At 57.3% G+C, this 18931-nt stretch overlaps 3 protein-coding genes across 9 annotated transcripts in view; 1 reads left to right on the top strand and 2 right to left on the bottom strand.

Moving 5' to 3' along the window:
* Positions 1-8334, top strand: part of GRIN1 (glutamate ionotropic receptor NMDA type subunit 1) — a 38143-nt gene extending 29809 nt beyond the window's left edge. For 2 of the 7 annotated variants that reach the window (XM_086475844.1, XM_086475843.1), the window contains 2 exons: positions 2182-2292; positions 8266-8334. In XM_086475844.1, the coding sequence (XP_086331970.1) occupies positions 2182-2292; positions 8266-8334 (180 nt within the window). Of the gene's footprint in view, positions 1-1190; positions 1443-2181; positions 2293-5112; positions 5317-8265 lie in introns of those variants that run through there. The other 5 variants (XM_086475842.1, XM_086475841.1, XM_086475846.1 and 2 more) reach the window with 3 other exon arrangements.
* A 2984-nt stretch (positions 8335-11318) lies between these two features.
* On the bottom strand, positions 11319-13078 carry LRRC26 (leucine rich repeat containing 26). Its single transcript, XM_086475918.1, has 2 exons — positions 12535-13078; positions 11319-11578 (listed from the first exon to the last, which is right to left on the bottom strand). The coding sequence occupies exons 1-2, from the start codon at positions 13076-13078 to the stop codon at positions 11319-11321; spliced, it is 804 nt and encodes a 267-aa protein (XP_086332044.1).
* Positions 13079-17428: 4350 nt separating this feature from the next.
* Positions 17429-18691, bottom strand: RNF224 (ring finger protein 224). Its single transcript, XM_086475871.1, has 2 exons — positions 18617-18691; positions 17429-17936 (listed from the first exon to the last, which is right to left on the bottom strand). Exon 2 carries the CDS (start codon positions 17933-17935, stop codon positions 17429-17431), a length of 507 nt encoding a protein of 168 aa, XP_086331997.1. The 5' UTR covers position 17936; positions 18617-18691.
* Between the last annotated feature and the right edge of the window lie 240 nt (positions 18692-18931).

Raw genomic sequence — 18931 nt, 5'->3', positions numbered from 1 at the left:
GATAAATGCTCCAGGGATGGTTTCCATCACTTCCCCCTCCTTACCCACTCCCCAGGGGGATGTAGCAGCCCTCGTTAAACCCAGGACCAACTCCAAAAAGAGGTGGTGCGTGCTCTTGTCATTTGGAGACAAGGACGTCTCCCCACATGGGAGCCAGCAATGCGGGTGCCTATCAGCACCAAGGCTCCCCCAGGCCGCTTCCATGGGGCCATTGCTCTCCTCAGCTTCTCCCATCCCTGAAACACCTCCGTGCTGCTTGAGCAGGGGAGCCCGGGAGGGTCAGTAGTACCTGGCAGTGACACTGAGCCATGGGCACATCTGTGGGCCACCAGCCTCACACTTTCCTTACCCCGTTGCTTTTGGGGCTGAGCCCCACCGTGCCCCCAAACCCCAGTTTGGAGCAGCTGGAGGCTCTCTCTGAATTGCCCGGGCTGCTTTTCTTCCTTGAGGAAGCAAAATGGTTTTCAAAGAGCAAGGGATCCTTTAGGCGACTAAAGGAGACTGCTGTTGGCAGCAGAGCCAGTGAATGAAAGAGAGAGAATGAGGCTCGGAGACCCCAAAACAAGCCCGGAGCGGTGGCCCTGGGGGAGCAGTGCTGGCTGGGGCATGCGGGTGGGCTGCCCGGGTGGAAGACGACCTGCCCGAGAGCAGCGAGGGGAAGCACAAGTCCGGGCTGCTGTATCCTGAGAGCTCGCTGGGTTCAGTTCACTGATAAGAGTCTCGGAAAAGCCATTTCTCTATTTTTCTTTTCCTTTTTTTCCTTTTTTTTTTTCCTTTGCTTCCAAAAAGCAGCAGCACCGAGGGGGTTAAGGCTGCTGGGACAGAGCACACTAGTCGCACTGCCATTTTTCACTTGCCAACCTTCTAGAAAATACTGCACTGGGTCCTTGGGCAGAGTCTGTGGGACTGTGAGCAAAGCATGCTGCCCTGTGGGGGTAAACAGCCTCATGGTAAAGAGCCGTTTGACATTGTAAGACTTTTCCACAGGAGGAAACGTCAGAGCACTAGTATCTGGTACATTGCTAGAAGGTAGGCAAGTGGAAAGATTTATTTGTTAAAACAAACAAACAAAAATAATGGTTTTTGGGATCACAGTTTTGCCATGGCTATTTCCTGAGATGCCATGGAAGAAAAAGACATTTCATTCCATTCATCTTGCTTTCCTTTCCGTTTGTGCATGTCCGCAAAAGAGAGAACTGAGAAGGAGGAGCAAATGTATCCCCGAGCATGCTCTACGCACCAGCGGGATACATTTTGGTTACCCCCGTGCGGTAGCAGAGCCAGACCTGGTCACTCCGTCCCCCGTCGGCAAGGTCACACTCATTGGCACGAAAGCAATTGGGGAGGAATCGTTCTCAGCGCCCGCCGCAGAGCGCGGCCGGTCCCCACGGCTCGCTGCCCCCGCACCATGGCGGCTGGTGCTCCCAGCCTGCGCTAACCAGGTCCGACTCGCTAACACCAATGGCTACATTTTTCAGTTCTGTTTCTCTTTGAGTTCATCCCGACCCCGATGACATCGTAGTGCTAACGCTTTGCCTCCTCCCTTTCTTTGCCTTTATTTTTTTTTTCCTTTTCTTTTTCTTCCAGTTTCCTTTTTTTTTTTTTAACCTGTTTTACTTTGGAAAAAAAACAAACCCACCACCAACAACCACGTTCGGCTTTGCACAACTGCATCATTTAAATTTTTGAATACATTTTTTTTACAGAATATTCATACAATGACTTCTCTTTCAATGCAGTCCTCTCTCTCTCTTGTGGCACTAGGATTCAGCCTCAGAAAAGGCCCTGAGCAATTTATATTTTTTTTTTAGTGGTAGGTGCAGCATCTCTCCTCTCGGTCTAGCCAGGCTAGCGGTGGAAGCGACGGGCAGGGCGCCAGGCAGAGCATCCCCAGGAAGCAAGGTCAGCCGTGCCGGCCTGGACACAGACACCCAGGAGAGCAGGGCTACTCCCCGGAGGGGTTTCCAGCGCTCCAGATGCGAGGCCGGCCCCGTAGCTGTAGCAGTGTGGCAGCCGTGCTGTAGCCATGGGTCACGGAGGCCCTTGGAGGACTGGGAGTGACAGGACACCTCCAGTAGCTTTCTCACCTAAATGAAGGACATGACCGGGGCAGTATTCAAATAGATTTAGCGTTTCCAACAACACACTAGAGATCTAATCACTTATACATATTCATTTTAGGATAGAAAAAGTGGTAGAGCAGAACCTGACCCTAAAAAGAAAGCCACTTTTAGGTCCATCACCTCCACCCTGGCCTCCAGCTTCAAGAGACGTAGGTCCTCCAAGGATACGGTAAGAGGAAGAAGAACAATTCTGCCCTCTTTCTTTCTCTCTCTTTCTCTCTTCTGCCATCCCATCGACTGCCACACACCCATCCCGAAGCTGCCAGTGTACATGCATAGCTCATGTTCGTCACCAGTCAGTCAGTGAGTCAGTGAGTCAGTCATCCCGTGTACCTGAAAGGATGCTGGGATCCTGGAGGGCAGGCAGGAGGTGGCTTGGAGTCCTGTGATGAGTTGGGAGATGCAACCGAGTTTTTGTTCTGTTTTTTTGTTTTCCTTTTGCCTGGATGATTTCTGATGTTCCTCTCTGTGCTTCGCTCACCTTACTGGTGCTGACCTCTTGAAACTGATGACATTTTTTTTTTCATTTTTTTTTTTCTGTTCCTGAGTGTTCCTGTACCTGTTTGTCATTGTATGCCTAAAAACAATCACCTCGATTTAATTTGGGCACCGTGTCACCTCACCGAGAGCCATGCGTGTCACATTCTTTACATGTGATTTTTGTTTGTGACGATTAGCATTCCGGACGTAGTCCTCGGCACAGGAGTGACAGCTGTCTCTGGTTATCGTCAGCAGTAACGCAGCTCTAGAAAAGAGATGCAAAGGCTTGAAAGAGGAGGTTGTTAAAGACCCAACCTTAGTTCAAACTTGTGATTTCCGCCTCGGAGTAAAACTGCTGTCACGTAACCAGAGAATATTTCCAAATTGCTGCCTCTAAAGCCAGCTGTTTCCAAATGTGCAAACGTGTCTGCTCGTGCTGGAGCTTCAGACACTCTTCAGCGTCAGGTTGGGCTGTTGGTCTGTCGGACTGAGCCAGTGTCCCTCTGCATGTTGCCGTCTGTTGTATGACACTCTGCACTGTGGCTACTCTGTTGTCTCGTGTGGCAGCGGCCGCTGCATTTTGCTGCCCGACCTCCCGGCGCGACGGGCTTGCCGAAATCGCCTCCCTGGGGCGACCAGCGGGTTTCTGCCCAGGGTTGCTCAGAGCAGGCTCCTCGCCAGGCTGCCCAAGGCGCGAGGCACGGTGGGGACGGGGGGACGGCAGCAGGACGGGAAGATGCGGCCCCCCATGGCGGGGTGGCCCGTCCCCAGCTGCAGGCTCGGGGCGCCTCGGGGAGCAGCATGCGATATCGCAGGGGGTCTTGGGGCCACGGCTCTGTTTGCGAAATGGAGGCGGATGCCTTTGACACCAATGCAGGCTCCATCCCAAGAAGCTCCTGGAGCACCCCTGGGACACAGCCCCAGGGACAGCTGAGCCCTTGGCCAGGCTCGGCTGCCACCGTCTCACACAAAGTGCTCCTCTCACTGTCACCTTGAAGCCTGGAAGGCATGGGGAGGGCACGCACAGTCTCCCTGCTCCTTCCCTGTACCCCACGGGGAAGATGGGCATCCCTGTCATCTCCTGCACTGCCTCCATGCTCCTGGGTGGCACCTTGTCCCAGTGATGACCCCATGTCTGGGGTGCCCCTCTCCACTGCTGCACTGCCCCGAGCAGCTCTGCAGGAAGGTTGTAGGTCATGTCTTGGTGGCCTGAGCCCTGACCTGGGGAGAGAAGACACAGAGGGAGTGAGTGGTGCAGCAGGGAGAAGGTGGGAAGAGTGAAGAGGAGGAGGGACAGGTGGGATGCACAGAAAAAAGGGGAGATCCCTATGTTTTGTTGTGTTTGAACCACTCCACAGTTAGGAAACCAAGGGATCCTGTCCTGGGAGATCAGGAACATCACGGTGCAGTGGGCAGCTGGAGGTACCAGTGCCGACAACAGTCACAGGAGAGGGGGAGAACCCAGGAACAATGGGGCAGCTGGCGTGTGACACCCCACTACCTCCCACATCGCTCCCTCTTTAGGGAAGCATCCTGGGCCTGATCCTGCTCTGTGGTGTGGCATCTCCCCTAAGCCACACCACTCCACAGCACTCTCTGCCCCAGGCTAGAAGCACCCCAATGCTCTGAGCTGACCATGTCCAGGGGTCACCTGCACCAGAGGTCCCATTGGAGAGCAGTGGAGCTGTGCTCTCCCCTTCCCTCACCTAGTGGTGGCCAGCGTGGCATGGGGCTCACTGTGCTTTGGGTCCCAGCCATGCTCTTCTCGGCACGTTGCTCACAGGCGGGTTGTGGAAGGAGATGGCCCCACTCATCCCAGAAGATGGCCCCTGCTTTGAGGGCAGCTGCATCTGCGAGGCAGCTGTGGGCAACAACGCTCCACTGCCCGAGAGCTTGTTGGAGTCTTCTGCCTGCCACGGGGGCGACGTTCTTGGGGTTGTAGGATGCGTTACTCAGGGAACTAGGCTGTTTGGGTCAAGACGAGGCTAGCAGGTCCAACATCCAAGCCAATACGGCCAAGATGGAGGCTAGCAGATCCAAAGTCCAGCTATTGTGGGAGGCCTGTGGTGGAGCGAGCTTTGTTGTGATGTTGGGCAGACCTGCTGGTTGCTCTGCAGGGTGAGCAGCCAGCTGGAGGGTGCTGCCACCAGCTCATGTCACAGTCTGCCATTTGGTGCCCTCCGCTTCCATGCAGCAGCCCTGGCTCAGAGACCCCAATGCCCTCCTGCTGTGGAAGGCCCCATGAGTACGTAGCATGCCGGGACACGTTGCCTGGGGTCCTTGTAAAGACGAGAAAGCAGCGAGGTGCTCTGTTTCATGATGCTCGTCAGAGTCATGGGCCCACACCAGGTCCCAGATGGGCAAGGCTTGAGAGCCCATGGGGCTGGAAGGCCAGGCTGACCCCAGCCCCATGGGCTCTCCTGGCTAGCAAGCGAAAGACGCAAACCTGGTGGCCTTGCTTCTTTCCTTTTCGTTGTCGGGAGTTTTAAAAATGGATTCTGCTCTGCAGCCCTGCAGAATGGTCCCTCAGGAGTGCCAGAGAGACAGGCTGGCACCATGGAGCCAAGACAGCCCTGGGAAGCTACCACCCCACTCTGAACGTCCTAGCGCCCACCATCACCCGAGCTGCACAGCCTCTCCGCGGCACATCATCCCCACCGCCCCAGGAGGAGATGCATGTGTTCCCCATAGGCAGCTCCTGCAACTCGAATAGCACTCGCAGAGCTGACGTACTGCCATCCATCGCAGCCACCCACGATACTGCAACCCCACAGAAGCCATGTGAGACGCATAAACCACACAGACACCTTCCGAGCCGGCACATTTCGTACAGACACGTAATGAGGTGCACAGGTCCCTTAGCCCCCCCACTGCAGCCGTCATCAGCCCCCGCAGAGTCACACTGCCAGCCTGCGGGCAACCCCCCCAGGCACAGCATGTCACAGGCCCCACGTCACCGCCAAGTGAGGGCCTGGCGCTGCAAGGCGATGCTCGCCCTGCAGCCATGGGGATGGTGCCAGAGCTGGTCGAGAACCAAGGGGGTTCATGGAAAAGGTCACCTTTTCAGTGAAGGATCAGCCGTCCCAAAGCCAATCACTTCTTGGCTGAAAAAGAACCCAGTTTTTGGCCCAAAAGACAACTGATTTTTTTTTTTTAAAGGAAGTTGACGTTTTCTACAGCAAGATTGCATTTAGCTGGAATCCTCATTTTTAATTGAAAAAAAAAAACAAACCAAAATTCTTCCAGAAAATCTTCCACCAGCCAGGGACTACCATACGAGCCCAGATTAGGTTGAAGTCATTTTTAAAGACATATTAAGTTCTTGTCTATATTTTCTTCCTGGTTGTCATTTAAAGTTTTTGGTGCCTTCACTTCACTTCCATACCTTAACATGTTTGAGTCTCTTCTACGGTTAATATTGATTAATTTCTTGGCTTTATAATGTTTGGTTTGGGGATAATTGCACCATCCCTGTAACATAATTTACCCTAAATTACTGATATGTGCTTCTAGCATTAGTTTTACTTTAACATAGTTTTGATATGACAGTTTTCTTGCTTTTTTTTTCTTTTCTTTTTTTTTTTTATTTTTATTATTAAAATTTGCATGCATGAACTCTACACAAAAAAAGTAAATGAGAATGTTACCCTGTGATAACTCTGTGATTGGAGGAGATATGCTTTCAAATCAAAAGCCATGCTCTTGTATTTTAATTTTTCTGGCCAGATTCCCCACTTCGCTTGGTTATTTTAGCGTTTCCCACCCCTGGAGCTGTGCAGAGAGGCCAGAACACCCCAGCCTGCCCTGACAGACCTCCAGCTTTCTGCTGCAGCAGCCACATGTACACGTGCACCAAGGCACATGCACACACACATGCACACACCACTTCCCCCCCGCCCAACTTGCATCAGGCAGGATAGTTAACAAAGGACCTTTCTTTTGCCCGTTCCTTTCTGTATCTCAAGTTCCTCCTTCTTCTCCACCAGCCAGTCACCCAGCCTCTCCCACTTCCCAGTCGCCTCTCCTCCCTGTGGGAATCAAGCCCTGTCCTTTGAGCGCCCACATCCTGGCCATTTTGCTATGGAAAGAAAAGACTACATTTAGCTGGAATTCTAATTTTTTTGCAAGGAGGGGGTGGCTGCAGCTGATCTGGGGAGAGAAGGGCATTTTTTGGTGGACAGATGAACAGCCATAAAAAGTTCTCCCCAGGGCGGCAGAGCAATTTCAGGACTGCCTCGGCCGCTCTCTGTGCAAACAGGCGACGGCCGAGGTGTTGCCGCGTAGCAAAGCAAGGCCACAGCAAGGAATTTCTCAAAGGCTCCGTTTTAATATCAGCTAGTCCCCTGCGTGAAAGAATGATCCTGTGAGATGCTCCCTGGGTGTCAGCACGTCCCAGCATGTGTACCGGAGAGACAGGACCATGCTGGCTCCTGCCCTCGCCCCAGCAGCTCCCCACCAAGGGGTCCTGGTGAAGCACAAAACTGGGCAGAGCAAGGCAGCCCTGAGGACCCCACACAACGCTTGGGGGGGACCCCAGACCTCCTCGTGGCAGGAGGCAGGGTGTCGAGCCATGCAGGGTAGCCACAGTGCCAGAGCCGCCAGCAGCACCGCAGGGGCCACAGTCACCACTGACCAACGCAAGATGGGTAAAATCCCATCACCAAGGAGCCCCCCGGGAACCCAGCGAAATGGCAGCCCTTGTGGGTAGCGAGGTGCAAGGGCCAGGCAAACGTCACTGAAGACGGTCCATGCTGCAGCCCAGGAGACCCACTGAGACCCTTTCCTGCCCCAGCACTAATTTAGGTCCCCAGACAGCAGCGCAAGACGTTCTGTGCCACCCACTCTCGCAGCAGGGCTGGACAGGGCTTCCAGTTCAGGGTTTGGAGTTAGGAGAGTAGAACTGGGAAAGGAAGGGAGTATGGAAGGAGGAAGGGAGAAAATAACTGCCCGGGGAGGAAGGATGTTTTTTTTTTCTTGCCCATTGAAGGGTATTTCTGCTCTCCCCATTTGCTTGCTGGTGGGACTGCGGCTGGGGAGGTCTCTCCCAGGGAGCGTTTGCCAAGCCCCGCCATCCGCAAGGAGTGCAGAACCCCAAATCCAGGCCACGTCCCCAACACAGGCTCTATTTTCACATTAGCATTTCACACCACAGTTTATCGCAAGTCAACCACAGCGCACATTTCCTCACCTGCATGGAGGGATAGTCAAAGCAGAGTCATTCAAGCAAGGAGGTGAAACACCCTGGCCTCAAAGCACAGCTTAATCTGGCACCAGAGAGATGCCAAAACCCAGCCAGACCCTCCAAACACAGGTTCAGCCGTGGGCTGGGCTGATGAGTCACAGGCTTTGTCTTGTAGCTCTCCCAGAGCAGAGAGGGGCTCGCTCAGCAGGCGATGCGGCTGCCACGCTCTGCAGAAGCTGCACCGAGTTCCTGGGCGTCCTCCCTGCCCACCCGCAGGGTGCTTGGAGAGTGTCTGCAATGACCTCTGCACAAGCTTGGATTGCATTGGGAAGGGGACCTCAGCCAGCAGCAGGTTTTGTGCTGTTGCATCACCCCCAAGAGATATCCTGTAGGGACACATGGGATGTAAGTAGAGGTGGGGGCAAGTGCCAGAACTGCCTAACACTTCTTTCTCCTTGTCTGTCTATTTGTGTGTTGCAGCAGTATCACCCCACCGACATCACCGGCCAGCTCAACCTCTCCGACCCCTCAGTCAGCACTGTGGTGTGACCTTCTCCCCGAGGGCCATCAGTCCTTGCCCAACACAGCAGGAAGGCACAGCCAGGACTGCCTTTCAAGGGACACTGATGGGTTCTTCTGGGTGAGATGGGAGGAAAGCATCCTTCATCCATACACAGTGACTTCATTGTATATCTCCCTCCCTTCCTAGGCCTGCTGCCTTGCTCATGCCCCAGAACACACGGCAGAACCAGGACACGGTTTGGACTTCACTGTACAGAGATAGTTGCTTCCAACCAGTGCTGTTGATAATCAGTATTGCCACTGACTGGCTATGTGCAAGTGGAAAAGTCTTCAGAAGGCACACGGTGCCTGCTCTCCCATGGCAGTGGGGAAGAGCCGGTGCCAGACTACAAACATGTGCTTCACTTTGCAGGCTTCAGGCTTCTCAGCACACGCAAGGCTCCTCAGACGTGTGCTCCATGTCTCCTGCCACCCGGAGGGCTCCAGGGCAACGTGTTTGTGGTCCCAAGCGGCTGGAGCAGCCAGCGCAGTTTGGCAGGTCGGGCACGCGTTCCTGCTGTGCCGAGTGATCCCCGCCTCTATAGCAGGGGCTGGAAGACATGTGCTCTGCTCCTAGCAGGGGATGAACCCTTTGTTCCTCCCTCTTGTCAGCCTGTGGCTATGACTTGGCTCCTGTACATGGTCTGTTTGCAGCAGGAGTGCTCCCAGCCCTCCACACTGCTAAACGTGGTATTCTGGAGTATGTAACACACTGTCAGCCAAGATCCTGGATCCCCACCTCTCCTGAACAGAAGACCCAGGACCTGGCCATGGCCATCATGTAGCTCTCACACCATGGCTCTCCTGGCCAGGAACATCTCCATGGGGAATGGTTGCATGGACCTTTAGCCAAGCTCCACACTGCCTCAGCACCAGCAATGCAAGGAGAGATGCTACTGGCCGGTCGTGGCTTGCTGTGCACTGCAGTGTCTGCAGCAGCCACCCAGCCTGCCTGCAGTGTCAGGGCACCACAGCAGGCAGTGGCAGCTTCCCTGCCACACTCATCTGCAGTTCAAGCTTGCCAGCAGCTCCCATGGCAGCCCTGAAGCCCCAGCTCCCACGGCTGCATCCGCCCAAACCTGGAGACGTGGAAACCAGATCACAGTTCAGGAGAAGAGAACCAAATGAGGCAGGCTGACACCGTTCCTCCCCACACCTTCCTCCCCTCAAGCATATGTGCCCACGTGCCAGCATCCCTGAGCACCCTCCCTGTGGGCACTGTGAGTGGGTGCAGAGACACCAGCGTCAGGGAAGAATCTGACACCAGCCAGGCTGGTGATGAGCTGCTACAGCATGCGCACGGGCAACATCGCATCCTGCCTCCCCTGCAAAGGCGGACAACCCACCTGCATCGTGGTACCAAGCCCCAGCGGCATGAACCACCTTCTCCTTGCCCCAGCCAAGCAGATGGGGCTTCCTCCTGAGGGTCGGCAGCCTTTGCAGGCAGGACTTTCAGACGGCAGCTGAGGTCTACGAGCATCGTCCCACTGACTGCAGTGGCTCCATCAAGTTCATCTCACTCCAGCTGAGAAATTGGACCCATTCTACTTTATACGTCAATGTAACATTAATACCAAGTTTTTGCAAGAGCTCAGTAAAGTCTAGACTGGATCATGAAGTGGTTTATTCCGGCGCTGTGTACCTCTTTCTGTCTCTGCTTTCTGGCAAAGCTGGCAGGAAGCCTCATGCTGAATCAGAGCCCAACCCAGCACTGCTGCAGGGTTTGCAAACAGTAAAAGGTGGAGGGACAGGGAGGGACAGAGAAGCCAGTAGACAGAAAGGCCAGGAACTGCCAGGAAGACCTGGAGGGAAGGGGCATCACCATTCCAGGGCGCCAGTGTGGGGAGACAGGCCCAGCAGCAGGGGGCCAGGGACAGCCCGAATCTGTCCAAATGCCAGCACAGTGCTGCTGGCTGGCTCTCACCCACCTCCATCCAGGAGAAAACAGTGTCCTGCCACTGCTGTGCTCCCCAGCTCCTGGGAGCCAGCATGGGGCACTGCCAGTGGGGCTGGCCTTTGGGAACAACGGACTGACTGCAGGGATGAAGGCACCTGGGGAAGTCCACACATATCAGCCCACCCATAGGGAGGTGCCCCGAGGGGGTTGCAAAACAGAGAGGCAGCTCCCCTGGGCTGAACTGAAGCAGCATCACTCGTTCACAGCCTGCTCCCTGTGTGCTGAGACCATAGCTCAAGCTCCATGGGGGTCGCAGCCTCAGGACAATCTGGGAGGAGGAGCAGGTCTCAGGTGGCCATGCAGGATGACCGATGAGGTCTTAGCTCCAAATGGGAAAGGCTGAGTGCTATCACTAGAGAGGGTCTGGGAGAGCTGGAATTGCTCCTGGGAAAGGCATGCTGAGGCTGCTGTGGTCACTGAATGTCAGGTGGGGAGGGCTGGGGGCACTGAAAGCCCCAAGGAGGATTTTGGGGTAAACTGAAAGGCGTGCACAGGCTCCTGGGCCGCACTGAAAGGCAAATTGAGGCTCCTGGGGTGCACTGAAAGGCACCCAGAGGAATATGGTATGTCCCAAGGTGCTCACAGGGGCTCCCAGGATGCACCCAAAAGGTACACGAAGGCATTCGGTCCATCCTGAAATGCACATTGAGGGCCCTGGTCAGCAGAAGGGGCAGGACAGGGTGAGCTGGAAAAGAAGGATCACCTGCCCCCACCCCCAGGAAGGGGATGTGCAGATCTGAGGGTGACCTGGGGGAGCCTCCCAAAACACTGAAAACATGTGTGGTCAGACTATGCCCTGCAGGGGGGCTGAGCTGGAGGCTGCTCCCCCTGGCAGCAGGTCAGAGGGAGCTCAGCATCATCTTGGGGGACTCTGGGAGGAGGAAGAAAAGCGATTTCCAGGAAGAGAGCATCCTCTCAATGGTGCACAGGGAAATGTTTGCAACAGGGGGGTGCAGAGAGCTGGAGAAGGGCATGGATCGCAGCCCGCCCAGGGCTAAAGCCCAGTCATCCTGCCTCAGCAGCCCCTGCAGATGCGGGATCTCCTCCAGAAGTGGGGTTCCCTGTGCAGGTTGTGGTAAACCACTACGATGGAGCCCATGAAGATGCAGAAGATGATGCTGGCCATGAAGGAGAATGGTCCAATGATCAAGAAGATGATGTAGTTCTGGACAGGCAGTGAGGTCTCCTGACATTGCCTGAAGGACTCATTCCCGAAGGCCATGATCGGATACTTGTTCAGCTGCTCTGGGACTCTGCAGAGGAGCAAACTCTTCTCTGAAAGAGAAAAGCAGTGCTGACAGGCACACTGGGTTGCTGTGACAAGGCAGATGCCAAGGACATAGGGGACGGCAGGTCTATATGGGACAGATGGGACCAGGGCAGGAAGACAGGGGCCAGGTTGACCAAGATTGCCCAGGGGAGGGTACAAAGAAAGGAAGAAGTGAGGGTTGAGGGCTCATCTACGTCCTGTGCCCTGGGGAGTGGGATGGGATGGGGAAATGGTCTCTGTGGTGGAGGAGGGACTGGAGAATGGGTTTGGGACAGGAAGCTGGATGGGGGAGGCAAGGTGGTGGGCCTGGTTCACAGGGGACATGGGGAGCAGCAAGCAGCCAGCCTGGAGATGCCACAGAAGGTCCCAGCCAGCACAAGTGACAGGCACACACCCAGGGTGGAAGCAAGCAGGAGCGGGTGGCAGCAGAGGGAGAGACCTGGCTGGCAGAGCTGTCTCCCAGCAAGGTTCACAGGGGAAGAAATGCAGGATCAGACCCATGTTCATGAAGGCGTTGAGGAAGGAGCTGAAGGCACTGAGTCCTGGCTGGGTCAGTGGTGATGCCCACCCTGACATACAGGCTCTTCTTGCCCCCTCAGGTGCCCGTTGCCTGGCACGCCTTGCCCTCAACGGCTGGGACCACTGCTAGAGACAGTGCTGGGTGCCCCTCACAGGGACATTGCCCAGCCTTCCTCTCCAGGCAATCCCTGCTGGTGACCAAGGACCAAGGGTGGGCACCAGATACCAGACCCAAGGATGCATTCACACAAGCAGACACAGGAGCTGCCACAGACTGAGGACAGGTCCTGGGGAGCCTTGCCGTACCCCTACAGGCACTGACCATGCAAGCCCACAGCCAGATGGCAGCCAGGGTGCTGAGTCCTGCCTCAGCCCCGACAGGGTGACCAGCCAGCGTGGGGCAGGTGGAGGGGCTTGGGGACACGGTCCTCTGGACACTCACCTTGCACTTTTTCCCTGTTGTGGCTGAGCCAGCGCCAGAGGGGCAGGATGCCGCAGCTGCACACCCAGGGGTTGTCCTGCAGGAGAAGGGCTCGGAGCTGGGGCAGGGAGCGCAGCACCCCAGGCTCCAGCTCCCCCAGCCTGTTGCTGCCCAGGTTGAGTGTGGCCAAGCTGGTGAGGGGCAGGAAGGTTTCAGGGGTCAGCATGGTTAAGTAGTTGTCGCTGAGGTCCAGCTCCTGCAACTCCCCGAGCCCCACCAGCGCCTGGTTGTGGATCAGCTCCAGACGGTTGTGGGGCAGGCTGAGCAGCCGCAGCCCCGGCAGCGGAGGGAAGGAGCGCGGCCCCAGCACGGTGATGAAGTTGTAGCCAAGCCACAGGGCGCTGGTGTTGGTCGACAGGCTCTGGGGCACCTCGTGGAGGGCATGCTCGCTGCAGTCCGCCTCCCCCGAGGAGCAGCGGCAGGCGGCGGGGCAGGCTGGCGAGGGCAGAGGGCACAGGAGAAGCAGGCAGGCCAGCACAGTGCTGGGGCCGCTCCAGCAGCCCATGGCTGCCCACTGAGGTGGCAAGGTCTCCCCTACCTCCAGGATTCCCTCACGGACAGGATTCCTAGTGCCTGTCACCTTGCCTAGGCACCCGTCCCTACCTGGCACCCTTGGTGGAGCCCAGCGGTGCCAGGTGGAGGTCCTGGGCAGTGCCTGGCTGCAAGGGGAGCGCGTGGACGTGCTCGGCTCCCTGCAGCCGCACGCATTCCCCCCGCTTGCTGCCACCTTCCTTCCGCAAACCCGGAGTGGGCTGCGCTCCCGGCCCCAGTTTTCCTAGGGGTGGAGCTGCACTTTTCTCAGCAAATATTTTTGCAGTGATGCCTGCCCTGGCAAGGTGCGGAGCCGTGCCCTTGTCCCTCCCTCTGCCAGGCACTGCTCCAGCCAGGTAAGCAGCCAGCTCTTTGTGGCCTGGGATTAACCACTTGTGTGCACTGCTGGCTGGAGAGCTGGAAAAAAGCAAAACCAGACCGATCCCTTGGCCTCCATCCTCCCCACGGGGCATCCTCCATGGGTGTGCTGCCTCACTAGCCATGTACAGAGAGGTGTATGGACCCAGGACCCCTGTAGCTGGTTGGGTGGGACAAAGCTTAAATCATATCATCGGCAGGTCTAACCCCATCTTCTGGGCTGCTCCACCATGCCCAGAGGTCCTCAATGGGGAGCTCTGCTGGGAGCCATGGGCCACGCCGCTGAGCCCAGACGTTGGCCAGGCCCTGTTTGCCCCTGACAGGAGACCACAACCCCTGCCAAAATGAGGAGGATTGGGATGTGAGTCCTATGGGCCACCCTCCTCCTCCTCAGCAGGGTCACATATCTGCATGCGCCCTGGGGGACAGCCAGGAGCCCCTAAATGAGAAGGTGTGGGAAAGGTGAGTTTGCTGGGCTGCAGCCATTCAAAACTCATTTACCCTCGCTCCAGCACGGTAGAGCCAGTTTGAGAGGGCTCAAAGTCTGCCTCCACCCTGTTTACACCTGCTCCGGTTTCAAAGCTGCCTGAAGCCCCACAGCAGAAAGCTAGAGAGGAGACATATCACTTCACAGAGCCCACCTTTCGCTGGCAGAGCTCAGCGGACACCAGGGGACACAGCCGGCAGCACCTTATCCCACCGGCAGCTTGAAGCGGGGACCCAGAGCAGAGACACTGTCCTCCACTCACACCCTCGCAACTCCTGTCCCATTTAGGACCCCGGTGGTCACAGTCCCAGAGGAATCTCTGGCACCTCTGCCCTGTGGCCAAAGAGCTGGAAGGGCAGCAAGGCAGCACGTGCCTGCACCCCAGGCCAGGACCAGAATGTTCCCAAATCTGGGGCAGAAGCAGGAGGCAGGCAGGCGGTTTATTAATAGCATCCAGAGGAGCTTTGGCTTGTTTATCTGTCCTGCAGCAAACTCGGTTTGCTGCATTAATCCCCATCTGGAAATAATTCAGAGGAATCCTACGGCCCAGCCCAGCCCTGAAGCAGGGCAAACCCACAGCCACGTGGAGCTGCAGCACCAGTTCATCCTGCCAGCAGCTGCGGGCTATATGGGGAGCTGAATTTTTATGTAGCCCTGTCCCAAAATGCTCTTCCTTCCCAGGGGCTGCATTGCCCACTGCCTGTGGCCACCGGGGATCAGGTGAGAAGTGAAAATTCATTTAAAAAACCACCAACAAACTGTCAAAAGCAAGGCCATTTCCAACTTTTGTGCTCAGAGGCCCCAGGAGGCTGCAAATCCACCTCAGCTCCTCTGCCAGCCCCTCACTGTCACTGCACTGCACACCCCCATGGCACGTGGCAGGAAAGATGTCCCCGTTGTCCTGCCTGCCAGGCACACTGGCCAAGCACAGGGCTGATGCTGGTTGTGCCTGGCCACACTCCTGTTTGGTTTACATTGGCTTCATCCCACTGCAATTGCAGGCTGGTGACCCTTTGGGGTCCTGTACCCCAGCAGTGCCACCACTGTCCCTTCAGGCACGCTGCCAGTGACAGGCTCCCTGTCATTGCCTCCTTCTCTGGAACGGGGGGACCCAGCACCCTGCAGGCAGAGCCCAGGTCCCTGCCTCCAGCCAGGGCTGCACCCACCGATGCCCCACGCCCCTGCTGCGATGCCTTCTCCTGCGGTTTTGGGCTCCACGCGGAACAGCGCAGCCTGGCCCCAGGGCCAGCACCAGAAAAAGCTGCTCTGCAAGGACAGCTCGAGCGGCCTGTGCTGACCGATGGAGGAGTCCCCCGAGTCATGGAGCTCGACACCAGCCCTGCTCTGGCCAAGGGGAATAAACCAGGGTGCCCAGCCAGCGTGCCAAGACCGTTCCCACAATGAAGTGATGGAGAGGCAGCTGAACTCCTTCAGACACTGACCACTGGCCAGGAGCAGCAGGGACGTGCCAGAGGCACATGGCAAGGGCTGAGCTCCACGGTTTGGTTCTGGTGCTGGGGGGGATGCAGTGGGGCAGGGGTGGGAACACAGAGGCAAGGACCTGGGGCTAGGGACAGGGAGCCTTGGGTCTTTGTCACCCTCCACCGTTGGAAAGCCGGGACCCAAGGTGCCGGACTGAGCACAGAGACCTGCTGGCACCTTTGTACAGAGCTGTGCCCAGAGATAGGATGGGCCCATCGCAGACTTCCCACCATCCACCTGTGAAGTATGTGGGGAAAGTGAGCACTTGGGCAGCCCTAGGAGCGCACATGAAGATGGAGGAGAAAGTGCTTTAGGACTCTCTGTCAGCTTTTATCCCATCCTTGGAAGCTTTAATTTATTGCATGTTTCCATGTAATTAAAGATCCGAAGTGGGCAGCTGCCCGTGCCATGGAGTCCCTGAACCACACCACGCTTCTGCTGTCCCCTCTGGGCACCTCTGCACCAGGATATCCCTGGTGCTTCTGCTCCCATGGCTGGAACTCCTCAGGTTGGGCTCCGCTGGGAACACCTCAGCTCTGATTTTTTTACAGCAGGTGACACCAAGTGGCAGAATTATGCACGGGTGCTGCGCGTGGTTGCCATGCAGGGTGCTGTGTAGGGGGTGGGTGCTGTGCACAGGGTTGTGCTCTGCGTGGGGCAAGTGCTTTGCACAGCATGGGTGCTGGGGTCCTCCGCTCTGGCTGCAGCCCTGGCAACCAGGGCAGGGGACAGCCAAGCACCGGGACTGCCCAGGGGCCCAAGATCCCTGCTGGCCCCAGGCAGGCACAGGCTGGGGTCCCCTGCTGAGCCCCGAGGGGTAGCCAGTGCTGCCCAATGATGGGATATTGCAGGAGCTCCTAAACCACATGGAAAACAGATGCAGAAAACGGTCTCTGAGGAAGGATCACAAGAGCTGCCAGGCAACACCAAGCCCTACCCAAGAACTCTATTAGCATCACCCTGGTGCACCCTGGTCTTCCCCATTTGGCCTCTGTTAACCCCTCCACCCTCTCCCAGGCTGTTTGGGCTCTCATCACTGCGGGGTCAGGCAGTGGAAGCCATGCTGGCAGCAAAGGCATGACCTGGAAAAACAGCAGAGGGGCTTGTGCACAGGCTGTGCATGGGTGTGCAAGCAGGGAGGTGGGGAGAGGGTCAGGGAGGGAGGTGGGGAGAGAGTCAGGCAGGAAAAACCAAACCCGTGTGAACCACAGAGCACAAGGCCAAGCAGGAGCTCCCATGGGCTCAGCTCTCCTCCCACACTGGAGTAAAGTAGGTGGTGGACAGATAAATCCAAAGAGCTGGAGCAATGTATTGTGGCCTCCTGACATTTTCATTCTCAGTTTCAACTGTCCAGCTACGGCCAACACCCACATTTCTCATGCAAATGGCCAACAGAGCAAACACAGGAAAGCAATCCAGCAGGGCAGATCACTTCTCCCCGTCCCACCCCACTGTAGGCAGAGCTTGCCCCGGGCTAGCACAAGGCTTACTGACAAATATGACCAGGACATGCAGCTCAGCAGGGCCAACAGAGCGTTGTTTAATAGACTGGAAATTTTCAAGGTGCTGGATGTCCTCCCCGGAGCATTGCTGCATCGCTGTGCTGTGCCAGGCTCCCATGTCCCCTGGCTGGGGGATGCTTGGCGGGGGTGTCCCTGCTGCAGAGCCACAGATGTCAGCAAGCCCTGGGCCAGGGAACATCTGTGATGGCTGGACCAGGTTTCTGAGTTGTCAGAGGGGCAGGTGGGCAGGATGAGGGGGTGGGGGCATCCTCATCCCCCCTCTTGCACCTCAAATCCCAACAGGATGGACAGCAAGCCCTGAGCAAACCCAAGCACTTCCCAGGCTGACAGCACAGCCCCATCACTACTGTCCATACATGTGTCTGAGGTATGGAGTGAGGTCCCCAAAAATGGTCCCAGACTGCACCGCAGGAGCTCGGCTGCCCGTGCACCACCAGCAGCCCCCTCCTTGTGCTCAGCTCTCGAAGGCCGCTGTCACCCCACAGCACAGGGATGGCCGGCAGCAGCCACGCTGGGGGAACGGCGCCGGAGGCACGGCGTCTTGGCACAGCCCCGCTGGCTGCTGGGTGATTGCCTTCTCTTTGCACAAGCCCTTGGTGGCCGAGTCAGGCTGGGACCTGCCAGCCCCCCGGGGATGCTCCTTGTCAGCCTTGATGGCAAGGAAGGTGGCAAGGTCGAGGTCGAGCATGGCGACACCGCCGCGTGGTGTGGGCGTATTTTGGCGGCACTGCGGGCAGGGGATCCAGTGCTGCTCGTTGGCGACGGCGTCGAGGCGTTTCAGGCAGGCTTGGCAGAAGGTATGGCCGCAGTAGAGCCGGCGCGGCAGCCGGCCACCCAGGTCGTAGGAGGAATAGCAGATGATGCACTCCACCCGCTGGCTGCCCCGGCTCGGGGTGCGCGAGTGCGCCCCGACACACAGCCCGGTGTCCTCTGCCCGGGGGCTGCCACCGGCCTGGGACATGCTGGGGAGGGGAAGGTGAGAGGAGCCATCAGACCCACGGCCTGGGTGTGGGATGCCACCTCCGAGTGCACCTGATGGGTGGGAGATATGGGAACCAGACCCATGTGGTGGGTTGCCAGGGGCACCAGGCTCCCTGCCCAACATCCCTGCCTGCCCCATGGGCAGCCCTGCCTAGAAAAGCAGGACCCTGCCACGACAGATGGCTCTGCTGGCATCCAAGGGGGATGCGTTTTCCCTGGTGCCAGCCTGCATCTCTGCTGGGAGCTCTGCCAAATGCCTCTTATGTCCCATGGGGAACTGGGGCTGGTTGGACCTCAGCAGCCTGCCCAGGCTCTGGGTTGGTGGGAAACACGGGGTGGGCAGGAGCGTGTCAGCTGGGTGGGCAGGGGAGCAGCGTCCGGAGAACCAGGCAGTGCCACAGCCCTGCTCCTCACCAGCCCCAGGCTGTGCCAGGCCGCCGTGGCACGGCTGTCAGCAGCAGGGGATGGGCATGCAGGCTGAAAGGGATGAGTTGAGGAGCCCAGCCTCATCTTAAGGGCTCTCTGGTACCCAACAGCATTTAAAACGCCTCCTGGAGGTCACCGAGACCCCACTCCCCCTCTACAGGTGACCTCATGCATTTTGACAGACACAGGCATCCATCTCCTCCCCTGTCCCCCATCCCTACCTGTCCTGAGGTGCTCCCCCAGGGCCTCAGAGGAGGTGGCAGAAGGGCTGCACTGTCCTGGGGGTCTGCAGCAGTCCTGTGGGGAGCATTGGGGGTCCAAGCCACCAGCAGGTCCCTAGCCAGGTCCTGGAGGCTGCTGGTGGCTGCGGTAGTGGGAAGGGGCTCACCTTTCAGGGACAGGCGTGCTATTGGATCTGCTGCCAGGAAGCCAACCCTGGGAGATTGGGTTACAAGCACCCAGATAACAAAGGCCTCTGAAATCTAAGCCCCAGGAGTGGTCATTAACCGTCCCTCTCTGCTTCATTAGCGGAAGAAATTGTCCCTGTGAG

The sequence above is a fragment of the Leptosomus discolor genome, chromosome 19 (genome assembly GCF_034619465.1).
Source record: "Leptosomus discolor isolate bLepDis1 chromosome 19, bLepDis1.hap2, whole genome shotgun sequence".
NCBI lineage: Eukaryota > Metazoa > Chordata > Aves > Leptosomiformes > Leptosomidae > Leptosomus > Leptosomus discolor.
The sequence above is the reverse complement of the archived record's forward strand: the minus strand, read 5'-3'. Positions and strand labels throughout refer to the sequence as shown.